Here is a 17,595-nt window from a genome sequence, read left to right on the forward strand (position 1 = left end):
CAAAGGTGAAGGTTTAGCTCTCTACGTGCTTGGACGAGTGGATGGGAACGAATGGATCAGGGAAACGGTGATTTGCAAATGAAAACAAATGTGCCAAGGAGGCCAATGTGTGTTCATCTCCACAGAGTCGAGTGATGTGGAAGATGAAGAACTGCTGTCAGGGCTTTCCACCTGACACACCTGACACACAGGTAAGAGGCTCAGCGGCCACAATCAGATCCCAAAGGCAGCTTTATCACTCTGTTATATAACACACACACACACACACACACACACACACACACACACACACACATTGATGCAGGGCTGATGTGAGGACACAGCCACACTGCCGTCGTCAGCACTGGCCAGATCAGATTTAACAGCCCCCGCCCTCATCTCCACCCTCCTCCTTGAGTTTCCTTCATGATCCATGGTAACACTCTCCCCCTGTGTGTGTGTGTGTGTGTGTGTGTGTGTATTATTTTATCCTCTTTCATATGTGTGGCCTCCTCAGGCTGGCGAGGTTACTGAGTGTGAGGGCAGTGATGTAATCAGGTGTGTTATAAGGTGAGAACAACAGATCTGATAAAAGCGTGCTCTACACAAACATGGCCGACATGTTCATATCAAATCACGTTGTTTAGTCGTCTGATAATAGAAACACAGAATTGTTACACCTGAAAATATCTGGGGGTTGTTGTACTAATACTTACTTAATAGTTATTGTTGCTGTACTATGTGTTAATGTTGGTAATTTGTAAAAAAAAAAAATCTTTTTTTTTGGACTATGTCATTTTTTTTAGAATCATACTTTTTTTCATTTATGTCCAAGATATGCATTGGAAATGAATGAAAAAATAAAAAATAATTTCAAAACTAAATTTAAATGAAAAATAAATACATAATAATAATAATAATAATAATAATACAAACAATTAAAAATATAATACCACAAACAATTTAAAGTAATAATAATAATAATAATAATAATAATAATCACTGAATAACCTGTTGACATTTAGAGATACCCGGTTTTCATATGACGGTGATGGTATACAATTAACCATATAGTTAGCTAAGAGGAAAATAATGATCAAGAAATAACTGATCCTTCATGAAATATTAATTTTTGTATACATTAATAGACAAAACTATTTGATTAAAAAATAAAATATGGAATATATGGAATATATAATATGAATATTGAAATTAGGTTTGGTTCATCTGAAAATATATAGTATTTTTTCTATTTCTAGTATTTTCGTGTTATATTTGTGAGTGAACGTACTTAATTAACCTGCACACCTGTGAAATGGTGGTAGAAATCTGAGACTTTGAATCAAACCTTAAACATACATGAAGAGGCTGCAGCTTTCTCAGACGTAGACCTGTTGATGGAGATTACAAAGGACTCGTATGAAGCACGGCATTAACATCATTACATAACGCGGCTCCTCTAATCATTCTTTGAATCCTAATATAAGGCTGCCCCCATGCTAATCCATTTGTGTTGGCATAATCTATGGCCTGCTCTTGTCAGCAAGTCTTGGCCTAAAACGTGATGGTGTCACAGTGTACTGAAGCTTGTTATTATTATTATTATTATTATTATGTAAACTGTCATAATGCTGCGATTGGCCCCGGCCAGCAAGCTGCAACCGGTCATCTCCGCAGCGGAGTCATCTTCTAAACATAGAGAGCAGATCTGATCTGCAGCTCAACACCGTCACACTCCTACAGCAGATGTCACGTTTACACAACACAGGTCGCATTAATGAAGGGAACAAATGTTTGTTGTTCTAAAAGTGAGCAAGATATACAGATATAGCTATAACATTACTAGAGACTACAGATTTTTTAAAACTTGTTTTCTAATGAACTGCTACAGCGCTGTGTGTCTCATGATTGTTTATCAGGACATGTATTTTTAGGACTATCTTGAACCGGATGGTGATTCACAGACTGTTCTCCTTAAAATATTGTTTTTAAGGCATTTTTGATGGTGGACAGGTGACACAAAGTATGTATTCAGATGACAAAATCATAAATGCTCATGGGAGAACAGAAGCTCAAACAGAAACACTCTGTATGATGGCCATTTCTATAACGCATTATAAACACATCTCATAATGTGCTGTAATCTGCTTATAGTACTATAAATAAATAATAACTGTTGGTCACTCATTGACATGCCTTTTTTTTTGCAAAAATCATAGTGTATTATAGTTGTAATACATTTCAATCTTTTTGTAATCACTGTTATAACATTATCACGCTATAATGTGATTATGTTGAGAATAGCCCAAATGGACTCTCAAAAAACATTCAACGAGCTTCTCTCAGAAATCGCTGCCTTGAAGGAGCAGATAGCTGCCAAAGAACTTGGTTTTGAGCAGGAAAAACTCTAAATAATGAAGGCTCTACAGTCAGAGAGAGAGCTTAGGAAACGAGCTCAGGCTGACAAGAAAACGGCTCAACTTGACTCTCAAAAACCAGACAACCAACTGGCATCAGAAAATGCTGCCTTGAAGGAGCAAATGGCCGCCAAAGAACTCAGTTCTGAGCAGGAGAAACAAAAAATAATGAAGGCTCTATAGTCAGAAAGAGAGTTTAGGAAATGAGCTCAGGGGGACAAGAAAATCCGAGAAATAGAGATGGACGAAGTCATCAGCTCTCTCAGTCAAAGTCCAAACCAGGACAGCCCAGCTGAAGAGGTGCAGAACCTGAGAACAGCCCAAATGTACTCTCAAAAAGCAGTCAACGAGCTGGCTTCAGAAAATGCTGCCTTGAAGGAGCAAATGGCTGCCAAAGAACTCAGTTGGGAGCAGGAGAATCAAAAAATAATGAAGGATCTACATTCAGAGAGAGAGAGCTCAGGACACAGGCTCAGCAAGAGAACTTTGACAAGCAAAGGAGGAGAGCTTCCAGAGAGAGCAGGAGCTGCAGAGATGGAGCAGAGTGATAGAGGAGGAGCGGCGCAACCAAATGGAGGAAGAGATCAAGCTCCTGACACAGCAAAACGCTGACCTCCAGGTACATAACCTCAGCCTTCAGGAGCTTGCCCAAAAAACTGACAAGGAGAAGGCACAGTTTAAAAAGGAGGAGAAGAAGGCAAAAAAGGAGGTGGAAAAGACACTGAAGAAGGACAGGAAGGAGGAGGAGGAGGAGGAGGAGGAGAGGGAAAAGAAAGAGAAGAAGGAGAACAAGAAGAGAGAAAAGGAGGAATTGAAAAGACTGAAGAAAGAGAGGAAAGAAGATGAGAAAAGAGAAAAGGAGGAACTGAAAGGACAAAAGAAAGAAAAGGAGTTGAGGGAGAAGAAAGAAAAGGAGAGGAAGTAGAAGAGAGGGAAGCAACATCCTCTCTCTGCTCCTCACCCATCACTTCCACCCCATCCCCACTTCTAACCTATCCCCACTTCTAACCTATATGACATTATTTTAAACAATAAAAGTGACCTATAAATACACTGTTATTTAATAATTGTATTTTCAATGACACATGCTGTCTGGTGGAAACTCCGTCGCATGACTTGATTCAAGTATCAATCTATTAAAGTGATTAACTATTACACTCATTCACATCATCCCATTGTGATCCAGCCAGCAAACTGTAGAAAATCATATGTTCTCTATCAGAATTGAAGCATATGAAGCATTGGAGGCCCGTCAGCTGGCACGTAACGTTACACATGATGGAGGATGAGTATGTAGCTAGCCTTCCAGCTAGCAAGTCACTAACTAGAGGTCCTGAGACGACGCACGCCACGGCGTTACCTTCGTTGTAAATAGAGCGATACAGGAGACAGTTTGCTAACTAGCTGTTATATGATAAGGACAATGTTTGATGACCATTTATCTGTTCATATGAGTGGAGCGGATGTAAAGGTTTTATACGCAGCCATGTTCTTCTGAAGGAGAATCTTTGTTTTGGGTTATACATGAATGAATGGCTGAGAGGTTTGTATTAATACGAGTACATTGTTTGCATCTTGTAATACATATTGATGTGTTCTTGATCACTTTGTGTTTTGTCTTTTTGTCTTTTCTGTCGAGACAGACTTTTGTAGGTTTTGTGCCACTGACGGCTTTTCAATGTCCTTTATAAATGCGTTGTAAGGCATAGATAGTCCACACTTTACATGAGGTCACACAAAATACTTAATAAATGACTAGTAACTACCTGAATTAATCATGAATTGCAGTATTAATACACATTTATAAAGCATATATTAACATAGTTCCTAACCATTAGTGCATATCTAAATCATTATATATATAAATGCATGAATAATGTACATCTAAATACGTTCTTAATCATTTACTTACACTTTATAAATGATGTTATTAATCATCTACAACTCCTAATTGGTTTGTAATATATATAATACTTAATTTACAAATGGGAATCCATCATTTATAAAGTATGAAAACACAATCATGAAACACATAATAGACAAGCTTATTAATCAAGAATAAATCATTTCTAACTGTTATGAATTGCATACTAATGAGTGTTAATGTAGGAACAATGCTTTATAAATGATGAATTAAGTGTTTACTCATACTTAACTAATGCTTCATAGTGTGTAGTTATTATAAAGTGTTACCAATTATTTTGTACTTCACTTCAAGAAAACAGTGACCATTTAGAGCAGGGGTCTCCAACGTTTTTCAGGCTAAGGACCCCCAAACTGATAGAGAGATGGAGCAGGGACCCCGTACTAAAATTGTGTTTTATATTAAACTGGGCCTAGTGCCATGTATAAACATACCTTGTCATTGTGCATTCAATACTAAGCTCTTCAAATAATACACAGGTTCATATATTCATGTTTTTATTTTAAAGGTACAGTGAGTAAGGTGGCCGTGCCACTGACATTTATAAACATACCTTGTATGATAATCATGCATACAAGCTATTCAAATTGACGTTTTTATTTTAAACATAAATGTGGAAACGAAAATGAGTGATGGCCTATTAGTGCCACTGCCATGCATAAACATACCTGTTATCTTCCATACAATACTGAACTATTAAAAAATGGACAGATTCATGTTTAGGGGGGAAAAGAAAAGAAAAAGAAATTGTATAATCAACCAAAAACTTTGCAGACCCCCTGCAGTACCTCCGCGGACCACCTAGGGGTCGTGGACCCCCTGTTGAAGACCTCTGATTTAGACTTATAATCACATTATAATGCATTATAAAATGATTTAAAAAATGGATATTATAATACAATACAAGCCATTAATTATAAAGTGTTAGGATACTTGACCTTATAAATCATCATAAATGATTTATTATTATTTATCATATTATGTGTTATGATTATCCTCATAAAGCATTCATAATATTTTCTGAGAGCTAATTATTTATTTATACATGCTATGAGCAGATTCAACACATCATAAGTGTGCTTATAATGCATTATAGACATGGACGTTACAGAAAGTGCTACTGCTCAAACAAAAGACTTTCCCCAAATATGTATGTCCACGTGAAAAAAGGGGGAGAAAAGGAATGAATGATTATTTATATACATTGCATAGTGTGGGGAGAATGATTGAAAACATTTTTGTATGTTTGCATATGATGTATGTATTTTAAACTTGTATTCACATTAATTGTGAGTTGTACAGTTGTATGAAACGTCACCGTCTAATGATGATAATAATGACTTTATTACAGACACAAAGAGAAGATCCATAGGCGACTAAATAAAAACAGAGAGAGAGAGGAGGGATTGGACGTTGCAGTTGTGTCATGTTAACATCTTAAGCCCTAAACCATAAAAACACATTTGCTTCTAAAAATAAGAATTCCAGAAGCTTGTGACAGCTTAGCAGTTCTGGCAAGTTCTTTGTGTTATAAATAATAAACATTGTGAGCAAGACGAGCAGTGAGAGTCTGAGCCAACTGAAGACTGATCATCAACACTTGAGGTTGAACATCGATCAGCTGTTTGTAACTAGTAAAGAAAAACATCTGCAGGAATGTGAATAACAAATATCCAGAAATGTTTATAACCCGCCATTCTTCTTTATTTATTGATTTATTTTTTTGCAATTACAACCAAAGTTTATAATTAAGAGTTTGCAAACCCTCTACCCGTTTGCATACCTCACATTATTTGAGTGGATAATACATGTGATTTCAATAAATAATAAAGCAATAATGCTTTCACTCAGGAGGTCATTTTGCTCATAAGATAATAAAAGGCACCACCAGCACATTATAAGTAAATTAAAGCTGCATAATACATGAAGAAGAGATGAGTCAGTTTGTTGGTTCTGCTCTAAATGCTGTTTCTGATTTAACTTTTTGACAAGAAGACAATTCCAGTCGGGTGGCAATGCAGCCTGTGCAACCACTGTAATATATTATCATTATAAGCATGGAGAGAAAACAAACTGTAACTATAGAACACACTATGGGTACTTTCTTTTTAACATTTGTTCTTAGAACAAATAAGGTAGAAACTGACATATAGTTTCCTCAGGACGGTATAAGAAGGTGACACGGAAAAACAAAATCATAAAACTATTAATTTAAAAATGTAAATGTACAGTAAATTCATGGGTGCAATAAAACATCTGTATAATACAAAAGTTTACAAAATGTTTGGGTTGTGGGTCGTATATAAAATAATACAAGCGTGAATGTGTTGTTTTCAACTCGTTACACTGCAAGAAATCAAAATAATATCAAGATAACTACACAACACTACACTCCACTCTGTGCAGGGATGTAAAAATCCCACTCTAATCTGCTAGACATTACGGTGTTTCTTCAGGATCAGTTGAACGATATGTCTCCACGGATACAAGATGATGCATCTGAAATGCATTCAGGTCGACTTTGTGGTGACTCAAAAGACAATCGGGCAACTGTGCCTCAGTTACACTCATGTCATTTATAAGTTTCTTTGTGCTGGATTGAAATTTAACAGGCAGGACATATTTTTATAAAATCAAGCTCTTAAGTAAATAAGAGAAATAAATCCCTTGGGATTTTGTTTATCCATAAAAACAATGCAGATTGTTTTTTTCATGAGATAGAAATCTAAATATTTCAGAAAAACAGGGCAAATGTTTACGTCTCAAGTGAATGCATTACGCTTTTGTAGGTTGTAACTGCTTTTTTTAAAGTACTGTTTTTTGCACATGATAAATGTGCATAAAATCAGGTGGATGTAAATCTACCTAGCATGTTTCCTGACTCTTTTTGGAAACGGGAATGACTCTATAAGCATCAGTAATAATCAGTGTGTAATCGGGTGAATCCACCCAGAAAGCCTGCAGAAACACTGATCTCAGAAGACTAATTAACTGGTAAATCTTACAAAGGTCAACAGTGTGTTGGCCAAGGATGAAGAGAGTAGCCACCATATGGCTGCAGATGCCCACAAGAAGTGTGTCTTTACTGCTCTTTTAATCTTTTGAGCTAATTGTGCTTCTTCTCCCCCCCGTCTTCTGGTGACTGCGACTGGTGCCCAGGCAGACAAAATGTGGTCAAACGCTAATCTACTTAACTGCTTTCCACTTTGTTTTTCCAATTATGGTGGAGCCTTGTTATTGTGGAGCTGGAAATCGCTGACATCGACATTAATTTTGCTCTCCGAGCACATTTTCGTCTTGGAAACGGTTCTGACTGTGACGACAGTTTTTTGTTTTTTTTTAAATATACAGATTAATCAGTAGTGTGATACGGTGCTCAAAGTCAGGATTTAGACAGGATTTAAATAAAAAAAGTCAACATAAAAAAAAATCTGCCAATTTCTAAATATTTTATTCTTATGTATTTACACTTTTTTGACATCATTCACAGTTACATTTTATATGAATGCATTTAAAAAAAAAAGATTGTGTCTAGTTGTGTAAAATAATAAGGACATGACTCCCCCATGGTGGCCCTGCTCAAACCAACGTGACTTAATGAGAAGGTGTATACCCTGAGCTGGAAATCTCCACTTCAGTAGCTCTTACATACACCAAACCCTCCAGTTTCATTCATATCTATATTGTGAAGGATTTGGCAGAGTGTTTTGTTCGTATATCATTCACAGCCTGATTTATAGAACCTTTTATTCCTAAAATTCTGTATTCTGATTTATAGAGTGATAAAAAGGGATATCGAAAATTTCCTATGTAAAACCCTTGTCTTTGACTCAAATATGTCAACAAAATGAAACAAGAATTTTGAACCTAAGTTTTCTGTTTTGGTGATGGTTAACGCTGTGAATTTAAACAAAACTACTTGGTTAGGTTTTGGAAAAGATCATGATTTTGCTTAAAACAAGTTTTTTATTTAATTTATATACGTAAGTTAAGTAGTCAATGTGAATAAGACAATCGTTGACCTTTGGTGGCCTCTTGAGTGAAAGTGTTATGTTTGTCTGACCCACTCATCCACTCATACCTCCTCCCTACGTGGACTTTCTCGCTCTTCGTCACCTGACTTTCAGAGCCCTTGCTCTTAGCGTCTATTGCCATGGTGTGAAATGTCACACGCTACTTGATGAGACAAGACTGAGAGTTATTATCAACTGTGCAGATCCCATCAGCTCTACTGAGCTTTTTTTTTTTGCTCATTGTATTGGTTTTCTGACCCGCAACTGGCAGCTGTTTTCAGCAAACATTGTTCACCACCTGCCCAGCACCAACCGGCAGACAGATACAGTTATCGACTGTCTGGTGAAGAAAGTGGAACATTTAGCTGTCAAAACCACAGAGGTTTTTCTCAGGAGTGGTGGAGACAAAAAAAGGGCCTAACAGGAGATTGATTATGATTCCAAACAAACGTTAATGTTGCTGTATATCTGCTGGATGCAGCTTAATGAACCGATGACATGTCAGATGTTGTGGTTTGAGCTAGTTCCTCAGTGGAAACTCAATTAACGCAGCTTAAAAGCGTTCATATGTCGGATGTAAGATCAGTTAATAACAAGCACAGAACAAACAGTGAACAGAAAAACAAACAACAGTACAGATGCCAGCGCACAGATGTCAGAAACATGGCAGCTTGCGTCCTCAGCTTGTGTGAAGAAACAAAAGATGAAAATGAGCAGAAAGTTGCGTTAGAGGACGATCACATACTGTCATTAACAACAGAAGTGTTGTTTGACACCTGCTTCGAATTATTGAACTGAAACATCTGATTTTCACAATTGAGTATTTTTCTTGTTTGTCTTTGCCTTTCTTGTCTTAATCACAGCAATATGGTACAGTGCTTTTCATTTCGGCCCAAATTGTCTGGCATTTTGGTAAAACAACAAGTCAATTTCATTTAAAGATGATTGCAAGGCTGCATGTTTCATATTCTCTGGTTGTTGGCAGCTCTGGTCCTTCAGTCTCCTGTTGACTACAGCTTAACACCGCTGCCTATGTAAATGTCACATGTATGAATTCTAGCTTCTTAATAATAAATGGGAGACCCTCATGAATGAGCTAAATTAGAGTCGGCTAAAACATCAGCCATTCAAAACTCTATTATTCCCTCTGTGACCTTTTTCTTCTGGCAGCCAGAGGGAAGCGGATGATCTCTAGTTTGTACAAAAAAAGAGTGAAATGGGAGTTAATAAGCAGCTCCTCCGCAAACACTGGGGGTCATTATGAATTGGAGGCAATCACACAGATCAAATATACAGCAGGCGGAAATGGAGCTGGAATTTTGGAGGGGAAATACAACAAATTGAAGAGGCTGGTAAATATAATAATGTGCGCCTCATGTAATCATCCCTTTTAAATGCAGATACCGAAGAGGAGCGTTGACTGATGGATGCCCTCGTGGACAGAGGAGACACGAGGAGACGGAGCCGCATGGGAACCGGTCTAAAGTTACAACTCTTCCAACAGAGAGTTTAAGAAGTCATCGCTGTTGCTGTTTTTCTTTATTTTTTTCTGTTCGCAGAGACGATGAAGATGCGAGTCTGAGCAGCGCCAATGTTCTGTCAATGTGATTGATTGATCCAGTAGATGAACAGTAAAGATTAAGAGGATGACAAATAGGCATGCTGCTTACACAGCGCGTGGGGCTAATCCTCTCCCTCCACCACCTCCACCCCCACCCACCTCCCCCCTGGGCTCCCTTTTGAGGCGCTGCCACCGAGGAAGCACCCACAGACAGTGACGGACCCCGACGGCAACCTGTTGATCTGCCACAAAGGACCTCAGTCCATCTGCATCTCCACATCAGAGGCTGCAACACAGTACAGGATCCATCTGTCCACCTGGGACCGCTGGAGGCCGGACAGCTACATAATTCATATTTTTTGATGCAACAAACCCAGAAGGAACTTGAACATTGTATGCTTTCTTGATAATTCACAAACTTCAGAGAAGAGGACTAACGGTTTTGCAACAAAGTTTCTTATCTCCATTTGCCATCACTCCAGGAGACATTTTTAGTAAGACAAAAAAAATAATGATGGAGGATCACCTGTTGAAGATCCCCATGGTGCCGTCCTCTTCCCCCAGTGAGTCTTCTGGGAGCGGCGGGACGGATGACAGCAGAGGAGGTAAGAGTTTCACATGACCACCGGGAGCAACAGGTGTCCATGAAGCCTGAAAGATGGGACACAAACTTGGCCTGTAGTCAGGAAAAGAAAAAGTAGACTTATGGAGTCTTAGATACTCATCATGTTTGTTTTTTTTAATTACAAGTTTCTGTTTGAGTTTCTCAGATTTGACAAAACTGTTTTGTTCCTTCTATCTGTTTAAATGTTTCACTGAAAATGCACCTTAAATTTAACAAAACTTTCTTTAACACACAAGCATGAAGTAAAACTATTTGATAGCTCCAAGGATTTCCTAAATACAAATACATTTGATCAGTAGTAGTAGTACTATGCAACTGTATGCAATGCTATCTCAATGTATCTATAATTAATGGGTTTATTTGGATTAATATCAGTATCTTAGCATCATTTGTTTTAGCTGTTAATCTGCCTCCAGCCATTTTATTGTTTCAATTTCATAATCATGCACTAAATGAGATTTTCAGACCTAACCGGCTGTTGCAGTAGACTGAGCTGACAGTACAGATGGCAGGCACATGTGTGAAACAATACCAGACCACATGAATGGCACTAACCGACCGACCCTGTGCGACTGTGTGTTTTGACCCACAGCCAAGAGTCCATCCCCGGGCAAAGCTCTGAGCCCGGCTCTGGTCTGCAAAGTGTGCGGAGACACCAGCAGCGGGAAACACTACGGCATCTACGCCTGCAACGGCTGCAGCGGCTTCTTCAAACGCAGCGTGAGGAGGAGGCTCATCTACAGGTAAGAGATGACCATGTCAACATTTTCTTTTAAAATTTTGTATTCTTTAACTGAAAATATGTGCTTATTTACTTGAGCATATGTAATGGAGAAAAACCTTTTAAAGTGCCACAAAACATTAATAACTTAGTACGACTCAGTTGTGTGTCATTGTGAGTATTAAAAACGTGTTATTTTTTCGAGTCTTGATAGTGAATTAGTTTGTTTGTTTATATTTGGATCATACGTTATGTCTTGTAATTTGGCAGTTTGTTATTTTGGTCAAAGTTATGCTTTAAAAGTATTTTAAATTGAGGTTAGGATTAAAGTGTCGGTTATGGTTTCAACAGGTGCCTTTCATTGTGGTTCAAAAGTAGTATGAAGATACATTTCAACACAAATGTGCATTTTTGTAATTATTACTGAAAGTATCTCTGATTGTTTTGAGTGGACTCTTCATTTTAAAGTCTCTGTTGTGGGTTAACAGGTGCCAGGCCGGTACAGGCATGTGTCCGGTGGACAAAGCTCATCGCAACCAGTGCCAGGCGTGTCGGCTGAAGAAGTGCCTGCAGGCCGGCATGAACAAGGACGGTGAGCGTGTTTAACGTGCAAAATCAGATAACGCGAGAAGCATTCACAGTCACAAAACTACAGATGTATCTCATGATTATTTCATCCTTTTCCTTCCCCGTCCTGTCCTTTTCCCCTCAGCAGCAGTACAGAACGAGCGGCAGCCCCGCAGCACAGCTCAGGTCCGCCTGGACTCCATCGATGTGGACACTGACAAGGAACACCTGGCCACCACGCGGGAGCCCACCTCCTCTTCCTCATCCTCCTCTTCCTCCTCCTCCTCCTCCTCCTCAGTCATCACGTGGCCCCACATCACCTCCTCCATCGCCATCACCTCCTCTGCGGCCCCCCAGCGCTGCATCAGTCCACAGAACAACCACCGCTTCATGGCCAGCCTCATGACGGCCGAGACCTGCGCCAAGCTGGAGCCCGAAGATGGTGAGGAGGGTTTGGGGATTTGACTTCAGATTAGACAGCAGGGTTGCTTTAATTTTATGGTGCAATTTCACCTTGTGTCCGTCACCACAGTTATTGTATCCAAACCTGTGGTGCAAGTGAATTAAAGCCCCAGGAAAACAGCATTTTCAGAGCATGTTGTCCCCATACATTTATATATTTGTGGATGAAAGTGGGTATATTGGGGTAAAACTGTTTTTTATTAAATTAAACGTAATATAAAATGTTCTAAAATCAAACAGTGTTAGCATGAAGCATACAATTTGAATTGTAACACGCCTCCTGCAGTTAGGATGCTTATAGGATTTAGGATGCTTATAGGACGCTAATTTCACTGTGGGTCTCAATCACAAAATGATTGTTGTTTTTGTGTTTTGGAGTGGATTTTTATCATGTTTAGAGCGTCTGAGTGTTTTGATAAATACACTAAAACAATCATTTATGCAATTGATGATGAAACCCAATAAATACATTCAAAATATGAAATAATATACTGACTACAACTTTTTGCAGTCCTCCAGACATTAACATGCTTCCATGTTGCATGTGTGATATTCAGCAGGTATCAAGCCAGTGTTAGAATGCTGACAAGCTAAAAAGGACCAAAGTTAAAATGTTAACATGCATGCATGAACTAGTTTGAGTTCTGCATGAGCCTGACCTCGTCTTCTCTGATTTCAGTTGACGAGAACATCGACGTGACGAGCAACGAGCCGGAGCGAGCGTCCTCGGAGTACCACATGGCTCTGTACCCGTCCAGCTCCGAAAACGTGTACGAGACCTCGGCGAGGCTGCTCTTCATGTCAGTGAAGTGGGCCAAGAACCTGCCGGTGTTTTCCAACCTGCCCTTCAGAGACCAGGTGAGATTCATACACATAGGCTACTGTAGACTTTATTGTTACATTTTCAGTTTCAGAGTTTATTTTGATTTTGCAAGTAAAAGTAAGACAAGATACAGTGTTGAGAGAAAATAGATGTAAAGAAAAATGCTGAGAATTGAAAACTTTTTTATACTTTCACAATAATTCAGTAATCACACTTAGTCTATATATATATATATATATATATATATATATATATATATATATATATATATATATATATATATATATATATATATATATATATATATATATTAGTCAAATCGTAGTCTTGCTGAATTTAGTTTGTTTTAATATATTAAACAACAACTAAAAACATTTGCAATTATTCAATTTGTCCATTCATTGGTTTTCCACCTTATCATTTACTTTTTATTTCACAAAAATCTTTACACAATATTAAAATATATTTTGTCATATTCATTTTTTTCAAATGTTACTTTTTTAATTCAATATCATTTGGACCGGTTGAAAAAATGATAAATGATTTAAAAATATATTTTCAAACTTAAAAACGTTTGACTTTGTTGATCAAGAAGAATTAATTACTTTTAAAAACATAGTTTTTTAATAAATTAAATTTAATACATTTTAGAATCTTAATTCTATAAACATTTTCATTTAATTATTTTTGAAATACTGTTGTCTTGAAAATAAGCCATAACTGTTACTGCTTAATAAATATACATTTTTAGAATTAGAATTATATATTTTAATTTATCAACAAGTTACTTTTCAATGGGCTTTTTTTTATATATAGCCCCCTTTGTACCTACAGTTCCTAACCAGTGAAGCTAAACACAAGCTTTATTTCCTTCGTAGTTGTAACTGTACGACTCTTGCTCGTGTTCCACCAGGTGATCCTGCTGGAGGAGGCGTGGAGCGAGCTCTTCCTGCTCTGTGCCATCCAGTGGTCTCTGCCTCTGGACAGCTGCCCGCTGCTCTCTCTGCCAGACCTCTGCCCCGGCATGCAGGTAAAGACCAGCTACACCGGCCTGGACCTGCGCCTCCTGCAGGAGGTCTTCAGCCGCTTCAAGGCCCTCGCAGTCGATCCCACTGAGTTTGCCTGCCTCAAGGCCATCGTGCTCTTTAAGCCAGGTGAGGCCAACAGGATTCTGAAAGGTTGTCACTATAAAGAATCCAGAAGTCATTCAGGCTTCTGTTTAATGTTATAACAATCTCATTGTTGCCCTGCAATAAAACAGGCTGTTCTCATACACTGTGTGTAGCTTTACCAACGACAAGTAATGCACTGTATAGAATCAGTGTGATCATATAGAATCCATGTGATCAATTTGTATGTAATTGACTTAATCATGAGCCAAGACAGTCGACATAGTATAAAAAACAATAAAGTCTGTGTGAAGGGAGGAGGTCGAGATTGTCGGCACACCGGACTTTCACCCTGGAAACCGCTGTTCTTGTCCCAAGTCTTAACATAAACGTTGAATTATTTGTTACAGAATTTCCATACTTAAGTAACATCACTTCTATAGTTATTTCAACCCAAATTACGATATTTTCCTAAACCTAATCAATTAATTTTGTTGACTTAACACTACAATGATTCGTGTTGCTTAGACATTCATAGAAGAAAGCATGAAAAAAAAAAAAAAAACTTTTCGTAAGGTATCAATCAAATCGTTGTATGAGGATACATTGAATGAAAAGATTTTAAACTGTTTAATTCATTTTGCGATATGAATAATTCTGCTGTCAATTGGTGTACTTATGTGTGACACCAGCTCATATTACACAGATATTCTTTCAGTATCTTTTTCACAGTATTTCTCTGAATTTGTGTGACTCACGTTGGTGTTTGCTGTCCCTTACAGAGACTCGTGGTTTGAAAGATCCAGAACAAGGGGAGAACCTGCAGGATCAGTCTCAGGTGATGCTGGGACAACACATCCGCTCACACTACCCCAGTCAACCAGCCAGGTATGCTACTTGTCTGATAACATCACTGCCACAGCGCTGCTACTTTAAAAATGTCCAACTTTAAATACTTATACTCTGTTAAATCCAATTCTAAGTGTATTTTCTCTAAAGTTCATTTGTGATTGGAAATGAACTTTTAGGTGAATAATCTTCCTGTACACCTGCTTCAACTGTTCGCTCTTCCACTATTAATTTCTCCCTTAAAGGTTGTTGAAAGGTTTTACTTTTTTATCTTAAAAGGACATATTCCAAAAAGATTTAATATAAATGTCTTCTATTCAGAATAAAAGGCAATTTAAAATGCAAATTACAAAGTCCTGTTAATTTTAAAGTATTTGTCCAAGTAAATTATCAGTTTAAAGAAAAACTCCCTGAACTTTGGAACTCATAGTTTGGGATTTGGGGGCACTGCAACAAAATCATGAAAACTTGTAAACTTTAAGACCTGAAAGACATGCATGTTGACTTGCACTTTGCTTATTGACACGTGTGTTTGAAGTGTATTACATTATTATAATGAGCAATAAATCATGAATGCATGCTTTTCTATTGCCTGTCTTTCCTGTATACAGGAGTTGATTCTATTTTGTGTTTCTTTTGTGTATTCAGGTTTGGAAAGCTGCTTCTTCTTCTTCCCTCTCTACGTTTTGTGAATTCGGAGCGGATAGAGCTGCTGTTCTTCCACAGGACCATTGGAAACACTCCCATGGAGAAACTGTTGTGTGACATGTTCAAAAACTAAAAACCTGTGCAGTCATCAAAAACCTCCATGTGTGGAGGGATGATATTTGACAGATTTTGCTTTGTATTCCTGTATACATATCAGAGATTCTGCGTGCTGTTATTGTTCCTAAAGGCCACTTTATTATTTCTTTGTTGTTTCCACATCAGGTCATTCTGAAAATGCAATCCAGTTCTTGTCATCATGCTTGCTGTCTATTTGTATCATATTTAGATTTTGATTTGTGTCTGAAGTAACTCACTGATGATCACATTTCATCTTTAGTGTTTCATTGTTTTTGTGTTTTTTTGTGACATTTACAAAGCAGATCTTTATTTGTTTGGTGATAGATGGACTGTATATCCCTGCTGTCAATAATGTGACTGTTATATTCATGTTTTCATGCCTTGATAAAGTAAAAAAAATGCTTGAAAATGTTTTTGATCTGTTTTTTAGTGTTAGACTTTCACGAATAAGGGGAAATAGTTCCTCATGCATGACTTTAAAGATAGAAATGTATAAAGAAAAGAAAAAAATAAACGGGATATAATGTGTGTCAGCTTCAACACAAACTGAGTTGACTGAGAACTGAACCTTCTGTGACACAGAGAATCAACCTACAGCGCCCTCTTCTGTCTGGTGTATCACACAAAACCCTAAACACACACACACACGCACACACACACACACACACACACACACACACACACACACACACACACACACACACACACACACACACACACACACAACCTAAACATAATCTCAAAGTATAAACTGTCAATGGGAGTTTTTCTCAGTTGTTCAGATACAATCTGCTCAGTTTGCAGAAGGCCAATTTCATGTTATGTATGTTCCAATTACTGTATGGAACAGACATGTTGAGTTTAAGGGCCTGTTAGAGGTTTTTATTGGATACAAACAGAAGTTTTGTCTTTGGGTAATAAACCTGCTCAAAGAGGCTCTTGTTAAGAGATGGATACAGGGAAAGAGAGTTGAATAAGAAACAGAAATTATGTTGTTCTTTTATTCCACAGACGTGTAGATGTTGTCATTTTAAAAGTCATGAGTAATTCAAGAAACTAAAAATGTCATAAGTTTGAGTATTAGACAAATTCAAATGTTACCAATGTCATTAGGATTTATCCTAGTCAGAGGTGGACTGACAGACTAAAAATACTGTGCTGTGAAAGAAGAGGCAAAAACAGTTAAGTTAAACAAAAGCATCACAAAGTAAAGGACTGTCTGTCTCTTGTCTTCTTAACTGAGTTGTAAGTTGTAAGTCTTCCACCTGTATAGTGACAGTAAATTGTTGAAATGCGATGTGGAAGCAGACAGTTGTGACGTGAAGTGTTGAATTTCCTCCACTAAATGTCAGTCTGATAAGCGACGTCACTCAGTATTACTTTACCTTCTGATTGAAACACATGAACAACATCAGAGGAGCAGAGCTGGACACATTAAACACTTTAGGAAGTGGGAATTTAGCTTTTAGTGCATTCATTTATTCGAGCTTGAGGAGCATCCAGCACATTCGTCTTTACATTATTTACATTATTGGCAGTCTTTTTATGTTGAAATAGCAGCAGTAAAGCACTGAGTGTCCTCTGTGAGGCCCTCATGTCAGAAAATCCTGATCAGCTGGCCCTCTGCGGCCTCTGTCTTATGAGCGAGCTCACACATCCAGATTAAGAAACTTTGAACTCTCAAAAGAGATTCGTCTGATTTCACAGCAAAAGTGTGTTGCAAAATAGTGTCCAAGGCTTTAAATATTCTTGACGATGC

The 17,595-nt window shown here is 37.9% G+C and overlaps 1 protein-coding gene across 1 annotated transcript; it reads left to right on the forward strand.

The window, feature by feature from the left end:
- Window positions 1–10,408: 10,408 nt before the first annotated feature.
- On the forward strand, window positions 10,409–15,831 carry LOC137887586 (photoreceptor-specific nuclear receptor-like). The gene is made up of 8 exons (XM_068730679.1): window positions 10,409–10,499; window positions 11,112–11,262; window positions 11,729–11,832; window positions 11,956–12,249; window positions 12,949–13,127; window positions 14,006–14,246; window positions 14,984–15,089; window positions 15,699–15,831. Exons 1-8 carry the CDS (start codon window positions 10,409–10,411, stop codon window positions 15,829–15,831), a joined length of 1,299 nt encoding a protein of 432 aa, XP_068586780.1.
- The last annotated feature ends 1,764 nt before the right edge of the window (window positions 15,832–17,595 follow it).

This window comes from Cebidichthys violaceus, unplaced genomic scaffold (assembly GCF_023349555.1).
Source record: "Cebidichthys violaceus isolate CVI_PGR_0920_01 unplaced genomic scaffold, fCebVio1.0.p SCAF_5, whole genome shotgun sequence".
NCBI classification, from domain to species: domain Eukaryota; kingdom Metazoa; phylum Chordata; class Actinopteri; order Perciformes; family Stichaeidae; genus Cebidichthys; species Cebidichthys violaceus.